Below are 24,278 nucleotides of genomic sequence, written 5' to 3'. Positions count from 1 at the left end.
TTTCCTAGGAAACGTGGACTCCGCGTTCCACTCTCTGTCGCTGCCCCCTTGACGTCATGGTCCGGAGGGGAGGGCGAGGCGAGTGCTACCGTCAGGGGCGGGGCGGCACGAGCCGGCCTGCCGGGGCTGTGCACCTGCGCCTCGGCTGGCCGCCTGGGGCACAGTCCCCGGCCCGCCCGGCCCCACCATGGCCAGGCCGCAGAGGACTCCGGCTCGCAGTCCCGACAACATCGTCGAGGTGAAGAGCAAAGTAAGGGCCCCTCTGGCCCCGGCTCCGGCCTCGGCCCTAGGCGCTTCCAATTCCCTTATTCTCCCCTTTCCTAGCTTTAGTCCCCACCACCTTTTTTCTCGCCTCCATCATTCATGTCCCATTCTCCGGCCTTTCCTTTCGCCTTCCTCCATCCATCTTCTTTCCACTGCCGGCATCTAAAGTCCCTCTGTGGCCTTGTTACCTGGAGGGCGGGGAGAAGACCTTGGACAGCGTCCCTTGTACTGGAGCTGAGGTCTGGGCACAAGGCTGCAGCCTTAGCGACAGCCTTTTCCGACCTCTAACACCCTCAGACCCGTGGTGGGAAAGGGCACGGGCTCCGTCCTGACCCCTCCTTTCACCCACCCCCTGCCTCCAGTTTGATGCTGAGTTCCGACGCTTCGCCCTGCCCCGCGCTTCGGTGAGTGGCTTCCAAGAGTTTTCGCGGTTGCTGCGTGCAGTGCACCAGATCCCAGGCCTGGACGTGCTGCTTGGCTATACAGATGCTCACGGCGACCTACTGCCCCTCACCAACGATGACAGCCTGCACCGGGCCCTGGCCACTGGGCCCCCACCGCTGCGCCTGCTAGTACAGAAGCGGGGTGAGGAGGATGGGGTACAGTGGGCAGTCTCTGTGGGGTAGAACACCAGGGCAGAGCTACAAGGGTTAGCCCATGCCCAGGGTGTCCAGGCTTCATTCTCTGCAGTTCCTGCCCTTGGTCTGACCTCCAACTAGTGGGAAATAGTTACCATACCCCTTTCCCAGGCCTGGGCGTGAGGGAAAAGGGCCCATGTGGGAAAACAGAGTCTCTGATCTCAGCACCCACCCACCCCCCTCCTGCAGCAGAAGCTGACTCCAGTGGCCTGGCCTTCCCATCCAACTCTCTGCAGCGGCGCAAGAAAGGGCTTCTACTTCGGCCAGTGGCACCCCTGCGCACCCGGCCACCTCTGCTGATTAGCCTGCCCCAAGATTTCCGCCAGGTTTCTTCAGTCATAGATGTGGACCTACTGCCTGAGACCCACCGACGGGTGCGCCTGCACAAGCATGGCTCCGACCGCCCCCTCGGTTTCTACATCCGAGATGGCATGAGTGTACGTGTAGCTCCCCAGGGCCTGGAACGGGTTCCAGGCATCTTCATCTCCCGCCTGGTACGAGGGGGCCTGGCTGAGAGTACAGGGCTGCTGGCAGTCAGTGATGAGATCCTCGAGGTCAATGGTATTGAGGTGGCTGGGAAGACCTTGGACCAAGTGACGGACATGATGGTCGCCAATAGCCACAACCTGATTGTCACTGTCAAGCCAGCCAATCAGCGCAATAATGTGGTGCGTGGGGCATCTGCGCGTCTGACAGGGCCTCGCTCTGCTGGGCTTGGGCCTACTGAGGCTGATAGCGATGATGACAGCAGTGATCTGGTCATTGAGAACCGCCAGCCTCCCTGTTCCAATGGGCTGTCTCAGGGGCCTCCATGCTGGGACTTGCGCCAGGGCCGTCTACTTCCTGGTGCCCGCAGCTCTCTGCCCTCCCTGGATGATCAGGAGCAGGCCAGCTCTGGATGGGGGAGCAGCATGCGAGGAGACGGTAGTGGCTTTAGCCTCTGACAGGCAAGGATGCAGCCCCTCGCCACTCCAGGCTGCTGGGACATGGCAGGGACCTCCCCGGTGGGGGTTTCTAGCCTGCTCACAGAACCCTCTCAGTCTGGGGAACATTAAAGGTTTTCTACAAGTGCAGTCATCGTTTTTCTGTGTCCCAGCCTTAATGTCCTTCGTGGTCTCACGGTTTTGCCTTCTGCCATGGACACAAGGCAGTAGTGATAAGGATAACAGAGAGACCTTCCCGCAATTGAGCAGCAGGAGGGACACCAGGCTTGGCATTTCTAGGGTAAGAAAAGCTCTTACAGAAACAATCCTCACTGTGTACAAAAGGTTTAATTTGGACAAAGGGGTTAAGAGGCTGAGCTGGTCCTTCTACATCCACCAGTGGCTAGGAAGAGTGCTCTGGGGATACTGCCCACCCCACTCTCCTGTCTTCAAACTCCAGTCCATGATGGGGCCTCCTCCTGCCTTTGCAACTGTGTGGCCATCCCCAGTGAGGACCCACACAACTACCCCCATAAAAGGGCTCAGGCATCCATCTTCACGAAGACCTTGGGGCGGGAAAAGATCTTGATGGCTTCCTCTACCTGCACCAGCTTCCGGTCCAGCTCCGCACGGTGGCCCTGGGCCCTGAGTGAATCTGCGCCGGCAGGCAGCAGCACCAGCTCACGTAGCAACTGGCTCTGGCCTACAGGGGGCCCAGGGACAGTAAGTGCTGGGCAGGGGTGCATGGTCCCCACTAGGTTCCCTGTCACTGCTCCCTTATCCCTTGCCCACGAACTCACTCTGGAGCAGATTGCTCAGGGTCTCCAGCCGCTGATTCTCAGGCATGCGAGTGTGGCCTGGGGGCATGGCAGGGTCCGGCTGGCTCTGCTGACGGGCCTCGGCCTCCCGCCGCCACAGATCCCTGCGTTCCAACAAGCTGCAGATGCACAGGCTCAGAGGTGGTGATGGTCCCAGGGGCAGAGGTGATCTCCCACCCTCCACAGGCACCCCTCACCCTGGGTGTTGGGCAGTGGGACCTACTAATGAGGCACATGGCCCTTCTGCGTGGTGTTGTAGTGCTCCTGGGCTTGCCGCTGCTGCTCCAGCACTTGTGCCAGGACCTGCAGTGAGCGGGAATGCTTCCGGGGGGCCCTCTTGGCAGTGCGGGCATTGTGGCTAATGAAGTCCACACCCAGGCCTGGCCCCTGCAGGACATGGCAAGCAGGATGGGGCAGACAGCACTGTGATGTGCTCCTGGACCCCTCAAGATCGCTGCCCCCCCCCCCCCAGCTACCACACTTCCTCTCACCTTAGCACTGGGGCCTGGTGGGGTTAGCTGAGGACTGGGGACACGGGGTGGTGGCAGCCCAGGGCCGCAGCGGGAGTGTGCCCGCAGGAAGTGGGCAGGCGCTGTTCCAGAGGCAGGGCTGGGCTCCTGGAGGGCAGGGCATAGCAGAGGAATCAGGCAGGCTGAAGTCGGTCTTAAGCCACCCATACGAATGAGCTTCTGTTCCTTCTGCCTGTGAGGATATTTATCTCCAGCCCTAAGGGCCTCTTCCCTTTTGAAGAAACACTTCTATCCTTGAGCACTTAAGTATGTGGGTGTCTCACATCTCATTTTTTTTTTTTTTTTTTTTTTTTTTTTTTTTTTTTTTTTTTTTTTTTTTTTTTTTAAGATTTTATTTATTTATTTGTAAGAGAGAGAGAGAGTGAGAGCGAGCACAGGCAGACAGAGTGGAAGGCAGAGTCAGAGGGAGAAGCAGGCTCCCTGCGGAGCAAGTAGCCCGATGTGGGACTCGATCCCAGGACGCTGGGATCATGACCTGAGCCGAAGGCAGCTGCTTAACCAACTGAGCCACCCAGGCGTCCCAGTCTCACATCTCTAGGAAAACAAAAAACCACCCCTCCTTCAACCTGAGTCCTGACTCTGGCTAAACCATTCCCTTTTTCTCTCCTTCCTGCCCAAGCTTCCTGGCTCTGGCCCCACCAAGGTCATTCACAGCTGGCCTCCAAGCCCTCAAAACCAGGGTCACTTCCCTGGGCTCACTGTCATCAGCCTAATCCTCAATAATTCCTGGGTCTCTCTTTCCAGATCCAGACCTGACTCTCCATCTGTTTCCTGGGCATACTCCCAGCCCCCTAGGAGTCCCACAAATGCTTCAGTTTCAACAAATTTGCATATGACCTTACTGTCTTTTCTCTCTATCCTGTTCCTCCCTCTGAAGACTCTTGATAGAGAAATGGTACTGTCTACCAAAGAACCTCACCACTGTACCCCTGCCCTTCACAACACCCATAGAAATAAAGGGATCTTTTATGATGTGGGTCTGGCTGACTTCTAAGCCCAGCCTCATGCTCTTCTCCCCTGTACACAGCATACCACTGCCCACACTCCCTCTAGTCTTAGGACTTCAATCTGTAAGTTTCCATCTCGGTAGAATGTTGTCTTCCATTCTCTCCTTGCCTAATTCCTACTTGCCCTTCAGGATCCCCCAGCCATCACCACTTCTGAGGAAGCCTGCAGCACAATCAGCCATTTCTTAGCCCCTGGTACCTTAGTCCCCTGTGATTTTCACACCCCCCCCAACTAAGATTTGAGCATAACTGCCTGTCAGTCAACAGGATAAACAATGCTCGTGGCTCTCCAAGTCAGGTACCTGTAGCTGGGCCTTGACCCGGGACTCCACTTTGTCATATTTGGGCGAGCGCCACAGAGCCTTCAGGGGCCTGGGCTGTCCCTGCTCCCGGGTGCGCTCCTGCTCCTGGAAGCGCCTCTGGATCTCCCTGATCCGCTTCAGGTTCTCCTTCTCATGGTCTTTAGGGTCCTTCCCTAGGAAAAAGATGTTGCCAGACTCTACCCTACATACAGCCCAGGAGATCCAAGTCCCATCAGGTCAGACATTGGCCTGCACCCTGCCTCCTGCAGAAAGATCTCCCTGACCTCACCATCTAAGACAGTTTACACATCACTACATTCCCTTCCTGACAATTACCTTCTTATGTCCTTGATTACTCTCTACATTTTTATGTGAAGTACACCATAAATCACTTTGTATATTATATCCATCTCTTCACTTGTTTATTGTTTTTCTAGCACCTACAGAGCAGGCCGCAGTAGTCACTCCACACACAAGGTTTTGCTGATGCATGAATTCATTAAGCTGAGCTAGGGTTCCTGGGAACTACTTCATTCAGTCCTCTCCTGTGAGGAAGCAATGCATTTCTCCCTCCTTTTATAGTTGGAGAAAATGACACTCAGAGAGGCAAAGCCTGAGTCCAGATCTGGGAAGGAGAAGCAACACTTTTGATCTCAGCGTTTGACCTCATACTCGCTTCAATGCCCCTTCTGTACGAACTTACTCTTTGGAGAGGCCCCTGGACCTAGGGAGATGCCCCCGAGTTGCAACAGCACTCCCCCGACGCCACGCCGGCCTCGCTCCAGGATCTCTCTGGCTCCAGGACCTATGCGGGGGCCGCGCGAAGGGGTGGCTTCCAAGTCGAGGTCCGAAGTCAGCAGGTCCAGCTTCAGCGCATTTCCCTCAAGGCGTCCTTGGGCTTACAGGCCAGACGGGGCGGAGTGCGAAGCTCAGTAGTGGAGCAGAGCCAGAACCTCGCTTGGGCCTTGCCCCGCCGCGCCGCCCCATACCCAACTCACCAGAGGCCGGCCGGCGGTAGTAGTCAGGGCAGACTGTAGGGTCTGGGGGTATGGGCCCCGAGATGCGGGACGGGCCCTCGCACATGCCGCCGTTGCTGCCCTGCAATGGTGCACCGAGGCCTGCTGGGCTGCGCATTTCCTGGCCCTGGCCCTTTCCTCAGCCCAGTGCCTTCTCCCTGGTCCTGGACCCAGACCCTGACCCCGGCCTTGCCCTCCATTCCCGGTGCCCGCCGCGCAGCCCGACCCCGCCAGCCCTTGCCGCCTCCGCTCCTAACCCACTTCCCTGCCCGGTACGCGACTCCTTCCTCGAAACACTCGGGCAAGGAGCTCACCGTAGCAGTTTTGCCGCCGACTGCTGCAACCCCACGGGCTTGCTGTTGCCAGGCAACAGTAGTTTCCGTCCTTGAGGTCAGGGGCCACGGCCCCCTGGCGCAAAGCCTTCTGGGGCTTGTAGTTCCAGCTGAGAGTGGCGCCGAGCCACCGTCAGGTTCCCTTCCCACTCGCCTGCCCTTGCTGGCGGGTCTCTGGGGTCAGGGCCCGGTCCCCGGGGTCAGCGCCAGGTCCCCAAGGCCGGCCCCTCGCCGTCCTCCCCGCAAGCAGCCTTCGAAGAGGCGGACCCCGCGCAGCCATGGCCTCAGCAGTGGCCGAGAGACAGCCAGGGGCCCAGGAGAAGGCAGCCGCGGGGCCGGCACACCTCGCGGAGTCGTCGTCTGGTGGCCTCGCTCAAGGCTTTGAGGTGACCGTCAGGCTGTGTAGTCTTCAAACACTTGTCCGCGGCGCTCTAGGAGGCCAAACTCTGTGTGACGCCCCCCTAACTGCCAGGACAAGCTCCATGGGTCAGGGAGGGACACGGGCTGGTTGGTGCCCTTCCTCTGCATTTGGTGTTTCTCAGGTGTCTCATGACTGATCCCCTGTATTCTTTGCTTGGTGACCAGTTACCTATGTGTCACCTCTAGTGTCCAGTGATGGCCGACCCGTGCCTGGTACCAGCCTATGAGGCCTGCCGGACGGTGGGTGAAGACAAGTGCCCAACAGGACCAGTCTCAGAGCCAGAGGTCCAGGAGGAACAACTCAAGCTGGAGGAAGAGAGGCTTAAGCTAGAGGTGGAGTCACTAGAGGAGAGAGGTCCCAGGCCTACAGCCTCCATTGTGAAGGCCAGTCATGGTCCGAAGAGGAAGCCGGTCAAGTGAGGGAGTTTTCAGAGGGTCAGAGCTGCTGGTCTTCAGGAGGGAGTTGGGCGGGCTCACACTCGTACAAAGTGCACCTTATCCCCTGCCACCACCATCTCTCCTCTATCCCCCTGTTCCTGAAGAGCCCTGGCATTGGGGGTGGGGGGAGGCATCCAGGGGAGGAGTCTCAAGGCCTTGTAGAGTACTGAGCTCACAGAAGCTCTAGTCCCCTGTCCAGCCCAGAGCCTCACCGACCAGGAAAGGGACAAGAATCTAGGCCCCAGGTGGTGGACAGGCAGGGCTATTCCCTATGGTCAGGGCACAGGAGGCTGGAGGCTGGCTCCTTAGGCCTCCTATCCCCCAGCCTCCCAGGGCCTAGTCACCAAGCCCATCCTAGGGCTGAAGCAGAGATGCCACACGGGCTGCCACTGCAGAAGGAGGAATCGGAGAGTAGCCAGAGTGAGCCCTTACCATCTGCCAAACAGCACAAAAAAGCCAAGAAGCGCAAGAGTCTGGGGACTCCAGTGCTTCCAGCTCTGGCCAGCACGGTGTCTGCACCTTCAGAGACCTTGGGGCTGGAGCGTGAGTGGCAGCCCCTGGGCCTTCCCTTTTCCTCCTGCCTGATGGGACCCTGACATGGCACAGCTTGGTGTTCCAGCCCCTGCCCTGACCCGGGTCTTTGCAGGAAAGGCCCAGCGCCTGCGGCCCCTGTACCAGTACATCAACTATTGCAATCCGGAGCTGAATCAGGCAGGGGAGGGGGACAGGGAGGCTGAGGCAGAGATGGAGACGGAGTTGGAACTGGCCCTGGTCCCCGAGGAAGCAGGTGTGGAGCAACTGCAGGCCTTGCTGCCTGTGGCAGGTGAGCTGGCCTCGGGCCTCACTTTGCCTTGTCCCAATACATTGGTGTCCTCCACCCATGCTCTGGGTCCCCTGGGAGAGGAGGTGGGAGAGGAGCCTGGGTGTCAGGGGGTCAGCAGCCACCTCAAGGCTGAGGTGGATAAGTCAACCCAGGTGGACATTGACAAGATACTGAGTGTTTGCGCCACCCCACTCGTACCTCCACTCTCTCCTCAGTACAAGTGACTTTCCTGCCGCATCCCCCACCCCCGCCACTGGTGGCTCCCCTTCTCCTAAGTCTGAACCAGAGCAGCAGCCTAGGCCCTGGGTGGAGGGGAGAAGTTGGCCCTTCTCCCAACTTGGGACCTTGGACTTGCTGAAAATAAACATTTTTCCTTCTCTCAGACTTTGTGATTTCACAAATAAGATGGCTGAAGAGAGGCTGGGAAGGTGGGTGCAGGGTGTGAAGCCTGACTGGTCATCTGGATGACCCAAGAACTTGACAAAAGTACAGGTTCTTGGGCAAGACCCCAGACCTAACCAAATCAGAATCTGCAGGGGTGGGGCCTACTTTTGTGCATTTAAATGCTCCTCAGATGAACCTGAAGGTCAGACAGAACAGTGGGGATGTAGAGGGAGGTGGTGATAAGGAGAAACTTGGGGCGGAGAAAGGAAAGGAATGGCCAGGTCACAGCAAGCAAGTGCTTGGCTCTTCTCCCTGTCTCCCAGGGGAGCAGTCTGCATTTGGTCTGACCAGGAGGGTCCAACACTTAAGGTCCCCCATTGAGGTGTCCAAGTTCATCTGCCTGCCCCAAGAGTGGCATCTTCGGAACACTAGCCACTTACTGGAGGCCACAGCTGGACCAGACTTTGCCTGTAAGGTGGCCCCGCTAACAGAGGCATTGGTGCCTTTTTCCTGGCAACCAGGGGGTAGTGGAGGATGTGAATGTTCTCCCTGAGCCTTGCAGACAAGCCACTGGATAACCACAAACAGGCAAAAGCTTAAGTGGCAGCCAGTGCTGGACATTTTGGAAACCCTCATATCCTGCTGCCTCCTCGTCCTCCTGCATGTCCTATATATACCTTAATGTACCTCATATACCTTAAATGTAAGGATTTCCAAATTAAATGAGTAACTTTTCCCTCCAATATGCTTTTTTCGCCATGTTTCATCTGCACGACTGTTCAAGCCAAAATCATGGGTGTCGCCCCAGAGCCCGTCCTGTTCTTCGCTTATTCTTTATTTCTGCAAGCTAATCAGGCAGCAAATCTGGTGTATGTACCCTGTAGGCTGAGTCTCTCAGATCCTATGTTCAGCACCCCTGTCCTGGGACAGTTATCTTCAGGCGAGAGCACCCTACTCTCCCTGCTTGTGGTCCCCTGCCCGACGAATCCACCCAGTGATCCCGCTGCACACCCCCCTGAACCTGATCTGTTGCTTCCCTTCTAGCATCTTGCACCTCTTGCCCCAGATGCCTTAAAACTTTTCAGTGGATTTAAGTCCCGGACCAGCCACATCTTTACGCTCTCCACATGGGGCTTCCCCTGCCTAAAATGCCTTTATTCCTTTACCCCTCCACCTGCCTATTGCGCTCTTACCTTGAAGACTTGGGGGAACTTTGCTTCTACCACCCAGGCTGTATAGCATTTACATAGCACTGCTGCTGTGGGTTATAACTGTTTTCGGGACTAGACTGTGAACTCCCCAAGAGCATTTGTCATTGCATTGCGCCAACCTAGCAGAGGGCCCCCCCCCCCCCAAAGGCACAAAGATAAGGAGGCCAAGGTGGGGAGCTGAGGAAGCTGCAGAGAACAGGTCAGGATCTGAAAGGCTGAGGCCATCCAAAGTCCAGAACCATGTTGGGGACCCCTTGAATAATGGCCTGGCAAGATCGTTGGGATCGGGTGGGCAGGCCCAGGTGGAAGCAGGAAGAAAATCGGCATTGTCCCAGGTTGCTTCCACCTTTACAAGTCACTTGAAAGACCTGTATTATTTATTTTTTCTGCTCACACTTTATTATTATTATTTATTTATTTTTAATTATTTCTGCTCACACTTCTCCCCGGGTAGCGACCAGATCACCCCAGGAGATACTGTCCACAGGGACCATGCAGACCAAGTCTTGTCCATAGGGATGAGTATGGATTCTGCAGGATTTTTCAGAGGTAAAGGCCTCTTTACTCTTACCCCAACTCAGCTTGGGGCACCTGGGGGGCTCAGTTAGCCAAGCATCCGCCTTTGGTTCAGGTCATGATCTCAGGGTCTTGGGATTGAGCCCCACATCGGGCTCCAGCAGGGAGTCTGCTTCTCCCTCTCTGCCCCTCACCCCACTCATGATCTTTCTCATTCTGCTCTCTCAGATAAATAAAATCTTAAAAAAAAAAAAAAGTTAACTGAGCTTGACTGCCTCACTTCATGGCTGAGGAAGCAGAGGCCTTGAGTGAAGTGGCTTCGCATGAGATCACACCCCAGACACCAGGGACACTGTCCTTTCCTGAACCTTGCAGATCTGGACCTGACGACTCTGGCTGAGGCCTGACCCATGAAGGCCGAGTGTTTGAATTGTGTGGTGTCCAGAGCTGCAGGTATGAGCCAGGCCAGCACTGATGAGGAGATCCCTCTCTTCTGTCCCTCCCTTCCAACAGGTCTTGTCGGAAATACTCAGAACTGATCTACATTTGCAGGTCTATTTCCTGGCAGGTTTTTCTAAGCAGGGTGGATTAGAGTAGCCACAGAAAAAACAAGTCACTACTAATGTTCCTAAAAGCTCACCTTAGGGGCACCTGGGTGGCTCAGTAGTTAAGTGTCTGCCTTTGGCTCAGGTTATGATTCCAGGGTTCTGGGAACAAGCCCTACATTAGGGTCCCTACTAGCAGGGAGTCTGCCTCTCCCCCAAATAAATAAAATCTTAAAAAATAAATAAGAGCTCACTCTAAGGGGGAAACGCTGAGTGTAATGCAAGGAGACAGGTGCCACAGAAGAGCAGAGGACCAAAGCTGTGGGACCTCAGTGGTGGGAAGAGCTGCCACTTTGCCTAGGGGAGCAGTGAAGAGACAGCCCTCCAGCTAACTCCTGAAGGAGAGTTGGGGGGCCTTCCAAGCAGAGGTGCACCAGGGAAAAACTGCTTATGTGGAAGAAGTCAGTCCCATGCAGGAGGGCCCCCTCATTTAGCATGGCTTAAGCAGAGGCATGGCCACCAGACCAGGGTGGGGAGCTCTGGGAGTGATGAGGAGTGTAGGCAAGGAGGATCTTGGCCCGGCATTCTGGAGAGGTCACTTAAGCAGGAGTGAGAAGGGCAAAACGTGGAGGGGAGATGGGACAGGGAGGTAAGGGGGACTGCTAGGTTGACTGCTGTTCGGTTGAGTATGAAGCTCCCATTTGGGAGTTGAGAAATAAGCAATAGGTATTTGGAACTTCTTTTCTGGCTGCTCTCACAGAGAGCGAACTGCATTTCCAGCGGCTTGGGAAAATTTAATCTACTCTGCCCCAGGAAGATCCTTGAGATTAGGGAGCTGGTCCTGGGAGGTGATGCTGCCTTCCTCCAGGAGGGGGCGCTGCGGGACAAGCCTGGATCCGAATGCAGACAGTCACCCCTGAGGAGGAGAACCCAGCTGGTTTCCTCAGCCACAGGATCTGGGTGGGGGATGGCCATGGGCCTATGCTCTGGGGAGTACTGACAGAGGACCCCAGGGTCCTCACAAAAGTAGCTCTACACCAAGCCCACTGCCACTTGCCTCAGGACTTCTGGGAACCTGTCTTTGTAAACAAGGGGTTTGCTGTGGAGCCCCATGAAACTTCAGTAGTGCCACTGTGGGTCAGCAACCTGGTTCTTCCTTAAGAGCACCTGTCATGTATGACGGACACTTGTGCTTTCTTAGTAAATACTCCAATTTAGGAAGGCTCCCATTATCCTACTAACACACAGAGGGACTGACCTGGAGCTGAGCTGATCACCCCAGGAAAAAGAGAGCAGCCTTTCTTTCTTTCTTTTTCTTTAAAGTAGGCTCCTCACCCAGTATGGACCCCTGTGCGGGGCTGGAACCCACAACCCCAAGACCAAGACCTGAGCTGAGATCAAGTGTCCGACACTCAGCTGGCTGAGCCACCCAGGCACCCATCCACCCCTTCCTTTCTAAACTCGAGCGGCATCCAGGGCTCTCCAGTGGGCTCTCTCTGCAGTCCGCCTCCTGGCTGAGGCCTCACTGAAATTCCTGCTGCAAAGGGAAGGCAGTAACCTGGCCGGGGCCTGAGCAGGGATGGGCAGGGCCTGGGCACACTTGGTCTCTGAGATCTGCAAGTGCCGGGGAAAGAGTAGTCCAGGGTCAGGCTCTGTAGTCAGATGGTCAGATGACCCTGACCAGACTCCTTCCTGGCTCCATCACTTGTAACTTATAGGAAGCAAGGAACTTTGCCCCTCTCTGCCTCAGTTTTCTGATCTGAATAATGAGAATTTTCGTAGTGGTAGCCCATAGAGTGGTTTGGATATTAAATGAAGTAACACACATTTAGTGTCTTCCCCAGGAAGCAGGGGGCGGGCAGCATGCAAGCAGCACACTCCCCAACACTAGCCGCTGCTGTGTTGTTGCACAAGGACAAGGTTTAGAACCAGAACAACACATAGGAAAATCAGCCTGACGAATTCCAGAAAGGGTGCCAAGAGGAAGAGGGAGGCTTCCCTGAACCTTTCTTCCTCTGGCAAGGAGCCCAGGGCAGGGAAGAGAGAGGAAGTTTAGAGAAGGGAAGACTTGGGTTTAGGCCTAATCTGGGAAGGCTGGCGGAGGAAACAAAGGGGTGCGTGTGTCCTTTACCCTGACATACCTCACCTCTGACATGGTTAAAAGGCGGTCCCAGTGTAGACCAGTTAATAAAAGCAAGGCTGGGGCGCCTGGGTTGCTCAGTGGGTTAAGCCTCTGCCTTCAGCTCAGGTCATGGTCTCAGGGTCCTGGGATCCAGCCCCGCACGGGGCTCTCTTCTCACTGGGGAGCCAGCTTCTCCCTCTCTCTACCTGCCTCTCTGCCTACTTGTGATCTCTGTCAAATAAACAAATAAAATCTTAAAAAAAAAAGGGGGGGGGAAGCAAAGCTGGTGACCGACTGTCTGGGTCAGGCGGCCTTTGGCTATACCCACTCCATGGGGCAAAACGCGGAGCCATCCTCTAGTTCATTCCATCCAGGTTCCCTGAGAGCACTCCTCACTTCTCTCCTGGGGCTCTCCAGAGCCAAATCCATGGTTGCAAGAACATAACTCTTCCTGACCTCCAGCCCAGGAGGGTCCCTAATTCTCCCTATCTCCCTGAGACGGCATGCGTGACAAGCACAGGTTCCTGTCTCGAGTCCTGTTGTCTGAGAAAAGACTTCCCTGGAGGGTTCCTGGGATTCAGTCACAAGGGATAAGCCCACTAGACCGTGGTGGATCCAAAGCAGGCCAGAGCTGCTGTGGAGCCACAAGGAAAGAGAAAAACATAAACAATCTGTAAGAGTAAACAAGCCTTTCATGATTGAAGAAACCCAACTCACCAAACAAACCACCAGCAACTACATGACATAGTGTCAGATTTTCTGGTTTATTTATGAACATTTATCAGATGTTCCAGAACCCTCCCTATCTCCTCTCTGCCAAGTCACAGGCCCTTTTGCCCCAGGTCAACAGCCCCTGAGAGCTTACCTAATGAACAACCCCTCCTCCCTGCCAGGGAAGGGCAGCCTAGAGGCTGGAAGGGCCTGCTCACACGGGAAGGAGAACAGGTGTGGATCCCTGAGGGATGACTGGATGCCCTCACCGTTCCTGAGATGCCCTAGCCCAGGAAGGGCATGAAAACAAGGCTTCTTGTCATTTTTCCTCAGGCTGAGGAACCAGCCAAGCTGGGTTCTTGCCATGCTTCCTCACCTAGTTAGGACCACCAATTGGCGAAGGCAGCCTCCAAGTCAAGCTCTGGCTGGCTCTGCTTCCCAGCATGACTGCACAGAGAGCAGGGGCAGCTCCAGCCCGCTTCACCGTGCTGGCCCTCAGCTACATCAGCATCCTGCAAGTGTGAGGAGTAGATGAGCAGTGGTGGGGGCGTTTTCCTAGGGCCACCTTGGGCTTCACCTGGGCCCTGCCCAAGTTCACTGGTGAAATGAAAGACTGTCTGAGCTCCGGCCGAGCCCTCCCACCTCAGCTTCTGGTCCCCCCTGCCCCTGGCCCCTCCGCCCCGGGGCAGGGAGCCCACGCACAGGCTCACAGGTTATTCCGCTGGAGCGCCTCACAGAGGTTCTGGTTGGCATCAGGTTCTTCCGTCAGCACCTCCACAGCCTCCCACTCCCCGGATCTGCTTGACCTTTTGATGGCATCCACCACACTCTGCATGTATAGCCCATCCTCGAACGAGGCGGCCATCGAGACAGGGGTGTGGTCCCAGGTGCGGCGGTCCCCCTGCCCCTGGAAGGACTGGCGCAGGGCCTGCACCATGTAGACCATGCCCTTCAGGTAGAGCAGCGGGACATCCTGGGGCCCCTGCTCGGGCAACCCTGCCCCCACGGTCAGCGAGTCCCTCAAGAGCAGCTCCTCTTGCGTGGCAGAGTTCTTCTGCCCGTAGAGGTCCGCTCCTCGGGCAACGAGGCGTCCTGCAGAGCCCACCACCATGACCTCGTGCACAAAGGCGCCTGGCATGTTGAAGTTAAGTGTTACTGTGCTGCACACCCCCCCGCCCATGAGCATCTGGAAGAAGCAGAAGTCATCACTGGTGACATGGCGGATGCCACGGATGGCTGCGTTCTGCCTCACGAAGGTCTTGAGCAGCCCGTGTACTTTCTCGGCTCTCCGGCCGGTAAGGTGGGTCAGCAGGTCCACAATGTAGGTGCCCATGGTGTGCAGGCCCCCGCCGCCCATGAGCTCATCACAGATCCAGCCATAGTTGGGGCTGAGCAGGCTGCCTGAGTAGATGCGGGCATCACAGATCATTACTGCACCCACGTAGTGCTCCGCGATCAGCTGCTTCATGCGCACAAAGGCGGGCAGGAAGCGCAGCACGTTCCCCACCAGGCTCATCAGCTGTGGGTAGTAGCGTGAGGCGGTCACCATCCGGAAGGCATCCACTGAGGTTGCTGCCTTCTCACAAACCACATTCTTCCCAATACCTAAGAACAAAACACACCAGAAAATCTCAAAGTTCCAAGAGATTTACACTGGGACGGGGGGGGGGGGGATCTTTTCCTGAAGGCACATGAGCTCTGAAAGCCTCCTATTATCAGATGGTGGCCTGGGACAAGAGGAAAGGTGATGGCTTGGATAAAAATGGTACACTGTGACTGGGACCGAAGAACAAGTTATAGGCTGGAGAAAGACAAGTAAATTCTTAAGGGAAAATGAAAGTAAAGGCAGAAGGTGCAAACCAGGAATCGGAAATAAACAGAGGAGGTATGGTGGGTAATTTACATGCCAACCTGGTTAGGCTGTGGTGTCCAGCAAAAACCAGTCTGGACACTGTTGGGAAGGGATGTGTGTGTGTGAGTGTGATTAGCATTTAAACCAGTAGATTTTGAGTACATCAGATCACCCTCCACAATCTGAGTGGGCCTCAAAATCAGTTGAAGGTCTTAGGCAAAAAGACTGAGGCTCCATGGAGAGGAAGGAATTCTGCCTCCAGACTCAATTCTGCAACATCAGCTGTTGCTGGAATTTCCATCTTCTTGTCCTGCTCTGTAGATTTCAGATCTGTCAGCTACTACAATCATATGAGCTGATTCCTTAAAATAAATTTCTCCCTCTCTCTGTATACCTTCACTGGTCCTGTTTCTCTGGAGATCACTGCCTAATATATGTGGGCTGGACAGATGGACATGCCTATGTACTTTCATACATTTATTAGATCAGCTCGGGGCAAAAGCATCTAATCTCTATTCTAGGGGACAGGCTTTGCCCTCTCAGTTTTAACTGCAGAAAGATTGTTCCAAAGATTATTCTCTGAAAACACTGGTCCAACAAGTTAGTGTAGTCAAAAGGTCAGAAAATGTTTGGTTGGCTCTAGTAGCAAGAGAAAGGGAATAAAAATATTCCTTTTGCCCTAATGACTGCTCTGATTATACTATAGCTGGGATGTACAGAGAGAGCAAAACAAGGCTAGAAAAAGGCCTGGAGAGAGAGAGCTAGAAGACTGAGCAGCTTCCGTATTAGGAAGCAGAAAGAATCAATACTCTTCCATGTGTTAAGATGAAAGCTCATGAGGGTATGAGTAGTCACAAGACACCAACACCAGGATACTCCTGTGAGCTTGGGGTGGTTCGAATAGAAGTCCTATGTTAATACCACCACAGATGCCGGGTTGGGGGCAAAGCAAAGGGGAGGTCCTTGCACTCAGGTCTGGCAGGAGGGCACCCTACAAGAAGAGTAGCACCTGACTGTTATTATCATCTGCTCCTAAGTCTCCAAAACTTCCCTATATACATGGATTTTAGGGTTAGGGACTGGAGAATCACAATCTTGGGTGACAATCTGGCCACGTGGCTACAGAACATATACGGCTGATCAGGGAAATAATGAGGAAATTAGATTCTCAGACACAAACACCCCATCTGAGGGCTGCAGCTCTGACCAACCCAGAAACTACTTCTAACTTATTCATGGCAGGGATTGAGTGGACACTGCAGCATGGAGCAGAGGGGAGACAGGGCGGGGGGAAAAGAACTTTTGTGGTTGCTGGGAGTTTGGTGATGATAAAACCAGGATAAGGAACCTCTGTTGCAGGTCAAGAGAGGTCAGGGAAGGAGGAGAGACCTCCCATCTTGAGCCCGAACAACAGGAATGCTTTTGAACGTAGGACCGCATAGTATTATCTGTATGGAAGTTAAAGGCCATCATGAGTTAAACAGGTTCCTGCAGGTCAACTACACATGATCTTTAACTTTAGAGAACCTGGGTTGCCCTGAAAGACATATTTATTTAAGTTATCTAGCATTCCTGCTAGGAAGCCAAAGGAGAGATTAGAGAAGCTAGGGACTGCTTTTTCTTAACAGGGAGTGGGAAAAGCATGGATGCTGAATGCTTAGTAGTTCATATTTTTTGGAGTGTGAATAAATTTCAAGCTATAACCCTTTCTCCAGCTCATATTCCCAGATTTCCCAGGACTGAGGTGCCAGTGAACAGCAGAGGCCCAGTGAGGCTAGGCTGCCCCAGAATATCTCTTTGTTCCCTATTAACACAGCACCGGTTCAGAGCTCTAGTACCACGGCACCCTGGTTAGCCCATCTAGAGACATGGGACTAGAGAAAGGAGACTTCAAACACTAGGCAGAGAAGTAGCTCAGGAAGAGCACCACTTTTCCGTGCTTCCTAAATCCAGGAAGTCTGCTTTGGTGGCGAGGGTAGGGGTGGGTGTACAAAAACGTTTCTGCTACTAGAAAAACAAAGTTGAAAGCCACAAGACTGAATGACTCTTGTCTTCTCTTTCTCAGGTCACACCAGACTGGGGGTACATGAGCAGAATTTGTGTGCCAGGCCCTGTGCTATGCCCTGGGGACACAGCATTGGGTTTGGTCTTTACTTTCAGAGGACTTAAGGTTGAGTGGGAGAGGTAGCTATTAATCAGATTACCATATAAATACATGTAGAACTGTACTTGTGATAAATGCAGTGAAGATGAAATAAATGGTAAAATGAGAACATATACCAGGAACCTGAACTTGACTGGGCAGGGAATAAGAGAAGACGTCCCCAGGGACCAGGATTCCAGAGATTAAATTATTTGGGCTCTTTGAAGAACAATATCTCTTTTTATCTCACAAGTCCATAGGAAAGGGTTGGCAAATTCAGTGTTTTTCTAATGAAGCACACTAGTGCCAAGAACTGGGCACAGAAACCTACCTTTCAGTGACAGATTTAAGAAAACATTCAACTGTGGCAAAAATGTTGGGGCATTTTGCAGACTAGAATACATTTTTCCGAACCACTTCTAAACTGAGAAATAAAACATGTTAGGGTCCCTCCCTCTCCTTTAAGGAACTCATGGAAAAGCTTTAGGGGTAACACTGAAGGCAAAAGAAGATGGGAAAAAAAAAAAAAAGTAGAAAATAAAATGCCACAAAAAGAGCTGTGATATGAAAAGGACACCTCCGGAGGCTAAGTCCAAGAGTGAATTTTAGAAAACCATCAGTAAGAGCAAGGGCAAGAAACAATCTTTATGGGGGCACCTGGTGGCTCAGTTGGCTAAGTGTCTGCCTTCGGCTCAGGTCATGCTCCCAGGGTCCTGGGATGGAGCCCTGTTTCAGGCTCCCTGCTCAGTGCAAGTTGGCTTCTCCCTCTCCCTCTCCTGCTCCCCCTCCTGGCTAGTGCTCTCTTGCTCACTCTCTCTCTCAAATAAATAGATAAAATCTTAAAAATAAAGAAAAGAAAAAATCTTTATGGCCTCAGAGGTGAAGTAACATCTAAAGATGAAACAAGCTGAGGAAAATGTAATTTTTCTTACACCACTAAGACTTAATGAGATGTAACCCTAGTGTTTCTGGGCTTTGGTTTCTTTCACTGAAAAGGAAGGCGCTGGATTAGGTCAGTGGTTCTCAAGTCTTTAGTGTGTGTCAGAATCACCTAGAAGGCTTCTTCAAACACAACTGCTAGGCTTCACCCACAGAGATTCAGAAGGTCTGGGATGCGCCCTGAGAATCTGGATTTATAATAAGTTTCCACATGATGCTGAAGGTGCAGGTCTGAGAATCACATTCTGAGAACACTGGCCTGGAGGTTCTCTTCATAGAGGCCACAGGCCTGAAATTTCTATGATTTTATGCATGTGAATGCCAGGAGAAAATACAGTCCTATTGGCCAGTATGAAAAATTTTAGAAGAATATACAGTCTGTCATATGTCCCCCCCGCAATGTAATCTTTATGTACAACGTGGGGCTCCAAGTCATAACCCCGAGATCAAGAGTCGAATGCTCTACCGACTGAGCCAGCCAGGTGCCCCATCATCATACACGTCTTCACAGATGCAAATCTCTATTGGTATTTTTTAGTCTCTAAGATTTATCTTTTATAATGCTTAGCACAGTACAATGCAAGGAGGACCCTTAACTAAATAGAGTCTTTAGGGGCGCCTGGGTGGCTCAGTGGGTTAAGCCGCTGCCTTCGGCTTAACCCAGACAGAGATCACAAGTAGGCAGGGAGGCAGGCAGAGAGAGGAGGAAGCAGGCTCCTCGCTGAGCAGAGAGCCCGATGCGGGGCTGGATCCCAGTACCCTGGGATCATGACCTGAGCCGAAGGCAGAGGCTTTAACCCACTGAGTCACCCAGGCGTCCCTAAATAGTCTTTAGATGATTGTGGTAAGTTTCTCACAGGTTCAAGATCTGATCAGATCAAAGGTGATCTAGAATTAAGAGTATGTCAATAGCTATATAGCTAAGTAATTATATCACTTTCCCCCAGTTTAAAAAAAAAAGACTTGAGGGGGCACATGGGTGGCTCAGCCATTAAGCGTCTGCCTTCAGCCTGGGTCATGATCCCAAGGTCCTGGGATTGAGCCCCGCCTCGGACTCTGCTCAGCAGGAAGCCTGCTTCTCCCTCTCCTACTACCCCTGCTTACGTTCCCTTTCTCTTCCTGTCTTTCTCCGTCAAATAATGCATAAAATCTAAAACAAAACAAAACAAAACAAAAATAAAAAACTGAGGATTGTTCTATCTTCTCTGTCCTGGAAGCAGCTCTCCTGCCACAGCCCCTCAACCTCTGAAAATGTCCGCCTGTGCAAGGGTGTCTCCAACTCTTCCTTGGTCAGGAGCACCTCTCAGGTGTTGAGCCAATCACTGTCTGGACTAGCCACTGGAGACACTGACAGATGAGAGCCTCGGCAGCTTGGCTGCCCCACATCTCCTGACCTTACTTATTCCTAGCCATAGCTTTTGAACCAGCGCCATTTCAAGGGGTATCAACATAGAAGTCAAATTCATCGGGGCTGGGGCTGCCGCGGTAGGGGTGGCTGGCTCTGGGGATGGAACTGGGATTTTGCCTGGGAGCCTCATCATTGGTTATGTCAGGAACCCCTCTCTGAAGCAACAGCTCTTCTCCTACCCCATTCTGGGTTTTGCCTTCTTGGGGGGCCTTGGGGCTCTTCTTTCTCATCCTCTTCACCATGTGAGGAGCCTTCACCTCCTATGTCTCACCTGCTCTGTACAATCCTTTTCCTTTATCTACCCAGGCGCCACCTAGGCTCCCCTATTTATTTGTTTGTTTGTTTACTTATTTTTTTTTTTTTTTTTTTTTTTTTTTAAAGATTTTATTTATTTATTTGACAGAGAGAGATCACAGTAGGAGAGGAAGGGAAGAGATCACAGAGAGAGGAAGGGAAGCAGGCCCCCTGCTGAGCAGAGAGCCCGATGTGGGACTTGATCCCAGGACCCTGAGATCATGACCCGAGCCGAAGGCAGCGGCTTAACCCACTGAGCCACCCAGGCGCCCCTGTTTACTTATTTTTAAAGTGAATTTGGGACACCTAGGTGGCTCAGTGGGTTAAGCCGCTGCCTTCAGCTTGGGTCATGATCTCAGGGTCCTGGTCCCCTGCTCGGTGGGGAGCCTGCTTCCCCTGCCCCGCCTGCCTCTCTGCCTACTTGTGATCTCTGTCTGTCAAATAAATGAATAAAATCTTGGAAAAAAAGAAATAATTAAAAAATGATTTTAAAAATAAAATGAATTTAACTTAGGGGCAACTGACTGGCTCAGTTGGAAGAGCATACAACTTTTTTTTTTTTTTTAAGATTTTAATTATTTGAGACAGAGAGAGAGATCATAAGTGGGCAGAGAAGCAGGCAGAGAGAGTGCGTAAGTGAGAATTCTCAATTTAAACAAAAGGAAAAGGTGCGGGCACCTGGGTGGCTCAGTGGGTTGAGCCTCTGCCTTTGGCTCAAGTCATGAGCTCTGGGTCCTGAGATCCATCCCTGCGTGAGGATTTCTGCTCAGCAGGGAGCCTGCCTCACCTCTCTGCCTACTTGTGATCTCTCTGTCTAATAAATAAATAAAATCTTAAAAAAAAAAAAAAAAAAAGGAAAAGGGGGCACCTGGTTGGCTCAGTCGTGAGGCATCTGTCTTCAGCTCAGGTCATGGTCCTGGGGTCCTGGGATGGAGCTCCATGTCTGGCTCCCTGCTCAGCTGGAAGCCTGCTTCTCCCTCTTCCACTCCCTCTGCTTATGTTCCCGCTCTCGCTGTCTTTCTCTCTGCTAAATAAATACAATCTTTTTTTTTTAAATGATTTTATTTATTTATTTGAGAGAGAGAGAGAGCGAGTGAACATGAGAGGAGAGAGATCAGCAGGAGAAGCAGACTCCCAGCCGAGCAGGGAGTCCGATGTGGGACTCAATCCCAGGACTCCAGGATCATGACCCGAGAGCCGAAGGCAGTCGCCCAACCAACTGAGCCACCCAGGTGCCCAATAAATAAAATCTTAAAAAAAACAAAACAAAACTGAGGGGCACCTGGGTGGCACAGTCGCTTAAATGTGGGACTCTTGATTTCAGCTCCAGTCATGATCTAATGGCTCATGAGATTGAGTCCTGTGTAGGGCTCTGTGCTCAGCAGGGAGTCTGTTTGGGATTCTGTCTCCCTCTGGCCCTCCCCCCATCCCCATGCTCTCCCATGCACGCTCTTTCTCTCTCTCAAATAAATGAGCAAATCTTTTTTTTTTTTTTTTTTTTAAAGATTTTATTTACTTATTTGACAGAGAGAGAGATCACAAATAGGCGGGGAGGGGGCGGGGAGCAGGCTCCCTGCTGAGCAGATTCCTGATGCGGGTCTCAATCCCAGGACCCCGAGATCATGATCTGAGCCAAAGGCAGAGGCATAATCACCCACTTAGCACTACTTAATCACCCAGGTACCCCAATAAATGAACAAATCTTAAAAACAAAATGGTGAAAGGACACAGGGAGTGAACTTTGTGGTTACAATATGCTCAGCAACTCCTCTGGGGTTTGAGTGGGCATTACCTGAAGGGAGCTCGCATGAGCTCTCCGAGACCCACCAACCTGGCCCTGGGACTGCATGCCTACAACAGAGCAAGGACTCTCATTCACACCCTTATCTCCTACGACAGAGCTGCAGAGAGAGAAGACAGAAGACAGATGACGCTGGTTCACCAAGGGCTGAAACAGAAGATCCCAGAAGTCTCTGTTCATCCCTGTCCTGTTTATATGAAAAGCAAGTCCAGCGTTTTCCTGCACCACAAACCAAAAAACACAGGCCTTTGGCCAAAGAACCCTGGAGTGTCCTCTTTCTTCCTATGTAGCTTGGCAATAGTTTCGGGGGGGGACCCTAAATTCTAAGAAAACCGAGAGCCTCTACTACTCTGCCTCTGGATACACCTGGTTTCACCAGCCTGCATTTGTGCTACGGGGATGGCAAGCAATCAAACGGCCATGGTAGCTTGATCCCCTGGCACTAGCCCTCTGTTAAAGGGTTGGCTTAGGCCGACTTCTAAACTAAATCTGAAAGTCATTACCTGCCCTCCTAAGAATCTAGTGTCTACACACATCCTTAGACACTGCTCTCTGAAAAAGACAAACCATCTACAATATTTGGCCAAAATGTACATGCCCCCAAATTAACTACCAGACTCACATTCTTGCAAACTCCAATGACCATTTATCTTTATGAACACACTGGGCCAGAAATGACAGACCTTCTTTTCTCCTCAGAACAAGGGAGACAAGTAGCAGAGGCTTGGATTCTCCACCATGGTAGTGGCTAGGAGGAGTGGTCAAGCCTCATGACATACGAGCCCCTGGGCCCCAAGATCACTGACTGCATCAGGGAAATATTTTGTTCCTACCACTTTACATAACACAACTTCCCTGTCAATTAATTATATGCTACTTGAATTGTGACCAAAGTCTTTTCTCATCTACTTTGTAACGTATGTGATCTCTAGTCTCTTCAATTGAACTGTAAAATCTGAAGGCAGGCAGGGCTCTGATTCAACACTGCTCTGAATGTACAGAAAGACATCAGGACATTGCCTGTGTAGGCAGTGCCTGAGAAGGCAGTGTAAAAAAAAAAAAAAAAAAAAAAAAAAGTAACTGCTGGATAAATATTTACTGGCTTGTTTTCCTATTCAATTAGATTCTGATTTACATAAGAAAAAGAGAAAAGTCACCTACAGTTGACAGGGAAGAGTAGCCCAAAAGCAATTGCAGGAGAACAGCTCAGGAAGCCCTGCCCTGTCTACTGCTTCCCAAGGAGGCAGAGATGTGAGCAGACAGCCCTGTGGACCCTGTCAGAGAGCCTCCCTGCCTTCCCACACACAAGATTGCAAAATGCGGCAGGAAGGGTGTGCACTTGATCTAGCGAAGGACTGACAAAACATGGGAAATGGCAGCCTTGCTACACACCTTCCTGTCCTCTCTGTGGTGCTCTGTGCCACGGAAATGGAAGAACAAACACATCAGTTACAATCTGTTTCCTACTGCCCAAGTCTTGGAACTCTGACTTCAAACAGGCCAAACTGACCTGCATGAAATGTCTGTGTGCTGCCAAAGCGAGTACCACATTGCACGGCATGTAATGATCTCCAGCTCGTGTGAGAGGCCAACTCTTAAGGTGTTTGCTTCATTTTTGTTCAGGGAGTTACTTATGGAGGTGAGGAAGGCTGGAGCATTTCTTCCCACAGCTGTAGCAAGCCCCCAGTGTGCCCTCCCCAGCACAGAGGAGAGCAGTGACATACAAGGACCACCCAGAGGGAGACACAACCTGCCCTCGCTACGGCCTGACTGTCCATACCTAGAGCCTTCACAGATATCTGCCGGGTCAGTGGAGGGGGGATATTGATGCACACAAGATCCACGTCTTGATGCAGCAAGACATCATCGGTCCGGCTGGTGTAGAAGGTGATGTTCATCTCCTCGGCAAGCTGCTTTGCCTCCTCCTCAGTCTTCCCCCACAGGGCCTCCACGGTGAACCCTTCTGCCCTCAGCAGTGGGACCAGAACCCGGGCGGAGCTGCCGGTCCCAAACACGCCTACTCCTGGGAGCATCTTCATGCCGGTTTCTCTGTTCACCAACTCATCTCCTCACAAGAGCCTCCAGCATGAATACGAACTTCCCACAGTCCTGGTCAAACATGGCTCCTGGAACAGCAAGCATTATACTGGCTATTAGTGGACGGCACCCTCAGCTGAGGCTACCTTCTGGACTTATTCGGAAGCAACAAGTTCTCTGACACAAAAGCACAAATGAAACACTGCTCTAGAATGAAAAGCTGCAAACCTTTCCCCACTGAGACTTAAGGATATCAGCAATATCCATCTACTGGCAGAAGGAAGAACGAAAAATGAGGAAAGCGGAGTTCAAATCTCTCTTCTGTTCTGTTTCTTTATGTTTTGTGTTTTGTGTGACTCTGGTCTAATCATTTATCCATCAGGGCCATAACTGTAAAAGTTCATGAAGCTATGATATTATATTGGGAAAGGAAAAGATGGGAAACAAAAACCAGTACAAGCTGGAAGAGAACTACTTAGGCACTACACAGATTATAACTTAAAAATTTATGGTAGCATAGGAAAGTATTCATTATAAACAAAAAATAACAATAACAACAACAACAAATGATTTCAACTACCAAACTGGCAACAACAAGTTTAACATGTTATTTTTTGTATAAAGACATTTTTATATAAAGACTCTACCATTGGGGCGCCTGGGTGACTCAGTTTTTAAGTGTCTGCCTTCAGCTCAGGTCATGGTCCTGGGGTCCTGGGATCGAGCCCCGAGTTGGGATCCCTGTTCAGCAGAGGGTCTGCTTCTCCCCATCCCTCTGCCACTCTCCCTAGCTTGTGGGCGCGC

General features: G+C 52.2%; 4 protein-coding genes and 1 pseudogene across 13 annotated transcripts in view; 3 read left to right on the top strand and 2 right to left on the bottom strand.

Annotated features, from left to right (window-relative positions):
- Positions 1–73: 73 nt before the first annotated feature.
- On the top strand, positions 74–1,975 carry PARD6A (par-6 family cell polarity regulator alpha). Of its 3 annotated transcripts, none has more exons than XM_059153102.1 (3): positions 74–238; positions 627–849; positions 1,092–1,975. In XM_059153102.1, exons 1-3 carry the CDS (start codon positions 188–190, stop codon positions 1,844–1,846), a joined length of 1,029 nt encoding a protein of 342 aa, XP_059009085.1. In that variant the 5' UTR covers positions 74–187; the 3' UTR covers positions 1,847–1,975. The 3 variants fall into 3 exon arrangements, with proteins under 3 accessions (XP_059009085.1, XP_059009083.1, XP_059009082.1); XM_059153100.1 differs by having other exon boundaries at positions 75–250; positions 1,095–1,975; XM_059153099.1 differs by having other exon boundaries at positions 75–250.
- Positions 1,976–2,154: 179 nt separating this feature from the next.
- Positions 2,155–5,945, bottom strand: ENKD1 (enkurin domain containing 1). 2 transcript variants are annotated; one of them, XM_059153098.1, is made up of 8 exons: positions 5,813–5,945; positions 5,481–5,580; positions 5,186–5,380; positions 4,483–4,655; positions 3,135–3,260; positions 2,867–3,030; positions 2,626–2,762; positions 2,155–2,528 (listed from the first exon to the last, which is right to left on the bottom strand). In XM_059153098.1, the coding sequence occupies exons 2-8, from the start codon at positions 5,563–5,565 to the stop codon at positions 2,368–2,370; spliced, it is 1,041 nt and encodes a 346-aa protein (XP_059009081.1). In that variant the 5' UTR covers positions 5,566–5,580; positions 5,813–5,945; the 3' UTR covers positions 2,155–2,367. The 2 variants fall into 2 exon arrangements, with proteins under 2 accessions (XP_059009081.1, XP_059009080.1); XM_059153097.1 differs by lacking the exon at positions 5,813–5,945 and having other exon boundaries at positions 5,481–5,755.
- Positions 5,946–6,049: 104 nt separating this feature from the next.
- C16H16orf86 (chromosome 16 C16orf86 homolog) lies at positions 6,050–8,046 on the top strand. Of its 3 annotated transcripts, XM_059153104.1 has the most exons (5): positions 6,050–6,216; positions 6,437–6,666; positions 7,014–7,231; positions 7,335–7,511; positions 7,727–8,046. In XM_059153104.1, exons 1-5 carry the CDS (start codon positions 6,109–6,111, stop codon positions 7,867–7,869), a joined length of 876 nt encoding a protein of 291 aa, XP_059009087.1. In that variant the 5' UTR covers positions 6,050–6,108; the 3' UTR covers positions 7,870–8,046. The 3 variants fall into 3 exon arrangements, with proteins under 3 accessions (XP_059009087.1, XP_059009086.1, XP_059009088.1); XM_059153103.1 differs by having other exon boundaries at positions 7,335–7,818; XM_059153105.1 differs by having other exon boundaries at positions 6,144–6,216; positions 6,416–6,666; positions 7,335–7,818.
- A 4,988-nt stretch (positions 8,047–13,034) lies between these two features.
- The window catches only part of GFOD2 (Gfo/Idh/MocA-like oxidoreductase domain containing 2), a 34,516-nt gene continuing 23,272 nt past the window's right edge, over positions 13,035–24,278 (bottom strand). For 3 of the 5 annotated variants that reach the window (XM_059153093.1, XM_059153092.1, XM_059153094.1), the window contains 2 exons: positions 23,218–23,563; positions 13,035–14,605 (listed from right to left, as the gene is read on the bottom strand). In XM_059153093.1, the coding sequence (XP_059009076.1) occupies positions 13,707–14,605; positions 23,218–23,476 (1,158 nt within the window). In that variant the 5' untranslated portion in view covers positions 23,477–23,563 and the 3' untranslated portion in view covers positions 13,035–13,706. The remainder of the gene's footprint in view (positions 14,606–23,217; positions 23,564–24,278) is intronic. The other 2 variants (XM_059153095.1, XM_059153096.1) reach the window with 2 other exon arrangements.
- On the top strand, positions 14,692–19,588 carry LOC131818674 (ATP synthase F(0) complex subunit C2, mitochondrial-like; annotated as a pseudogene).

Source organism: Mustela lutreola, chromosome 16 (genome assembly GCF_030435805.1).
Source record: "Mustela lutreola isolate mMusLut2 chromosome 16, mMusLut2.pri, whole genome shotgun sequence".
Taxonomy (NCBI): domain Eukaryota; kingdom Metazoa; phylum Chordata; class Mammalia; order Carnivora; family Mustelidae; genus Mustela; species Mustela lutreola.
The sequence above is the reverse complement of the archived record's forward strand: the minus strand, read 5'-3'. Positions and strand labels throughout refer to the sequence as shown.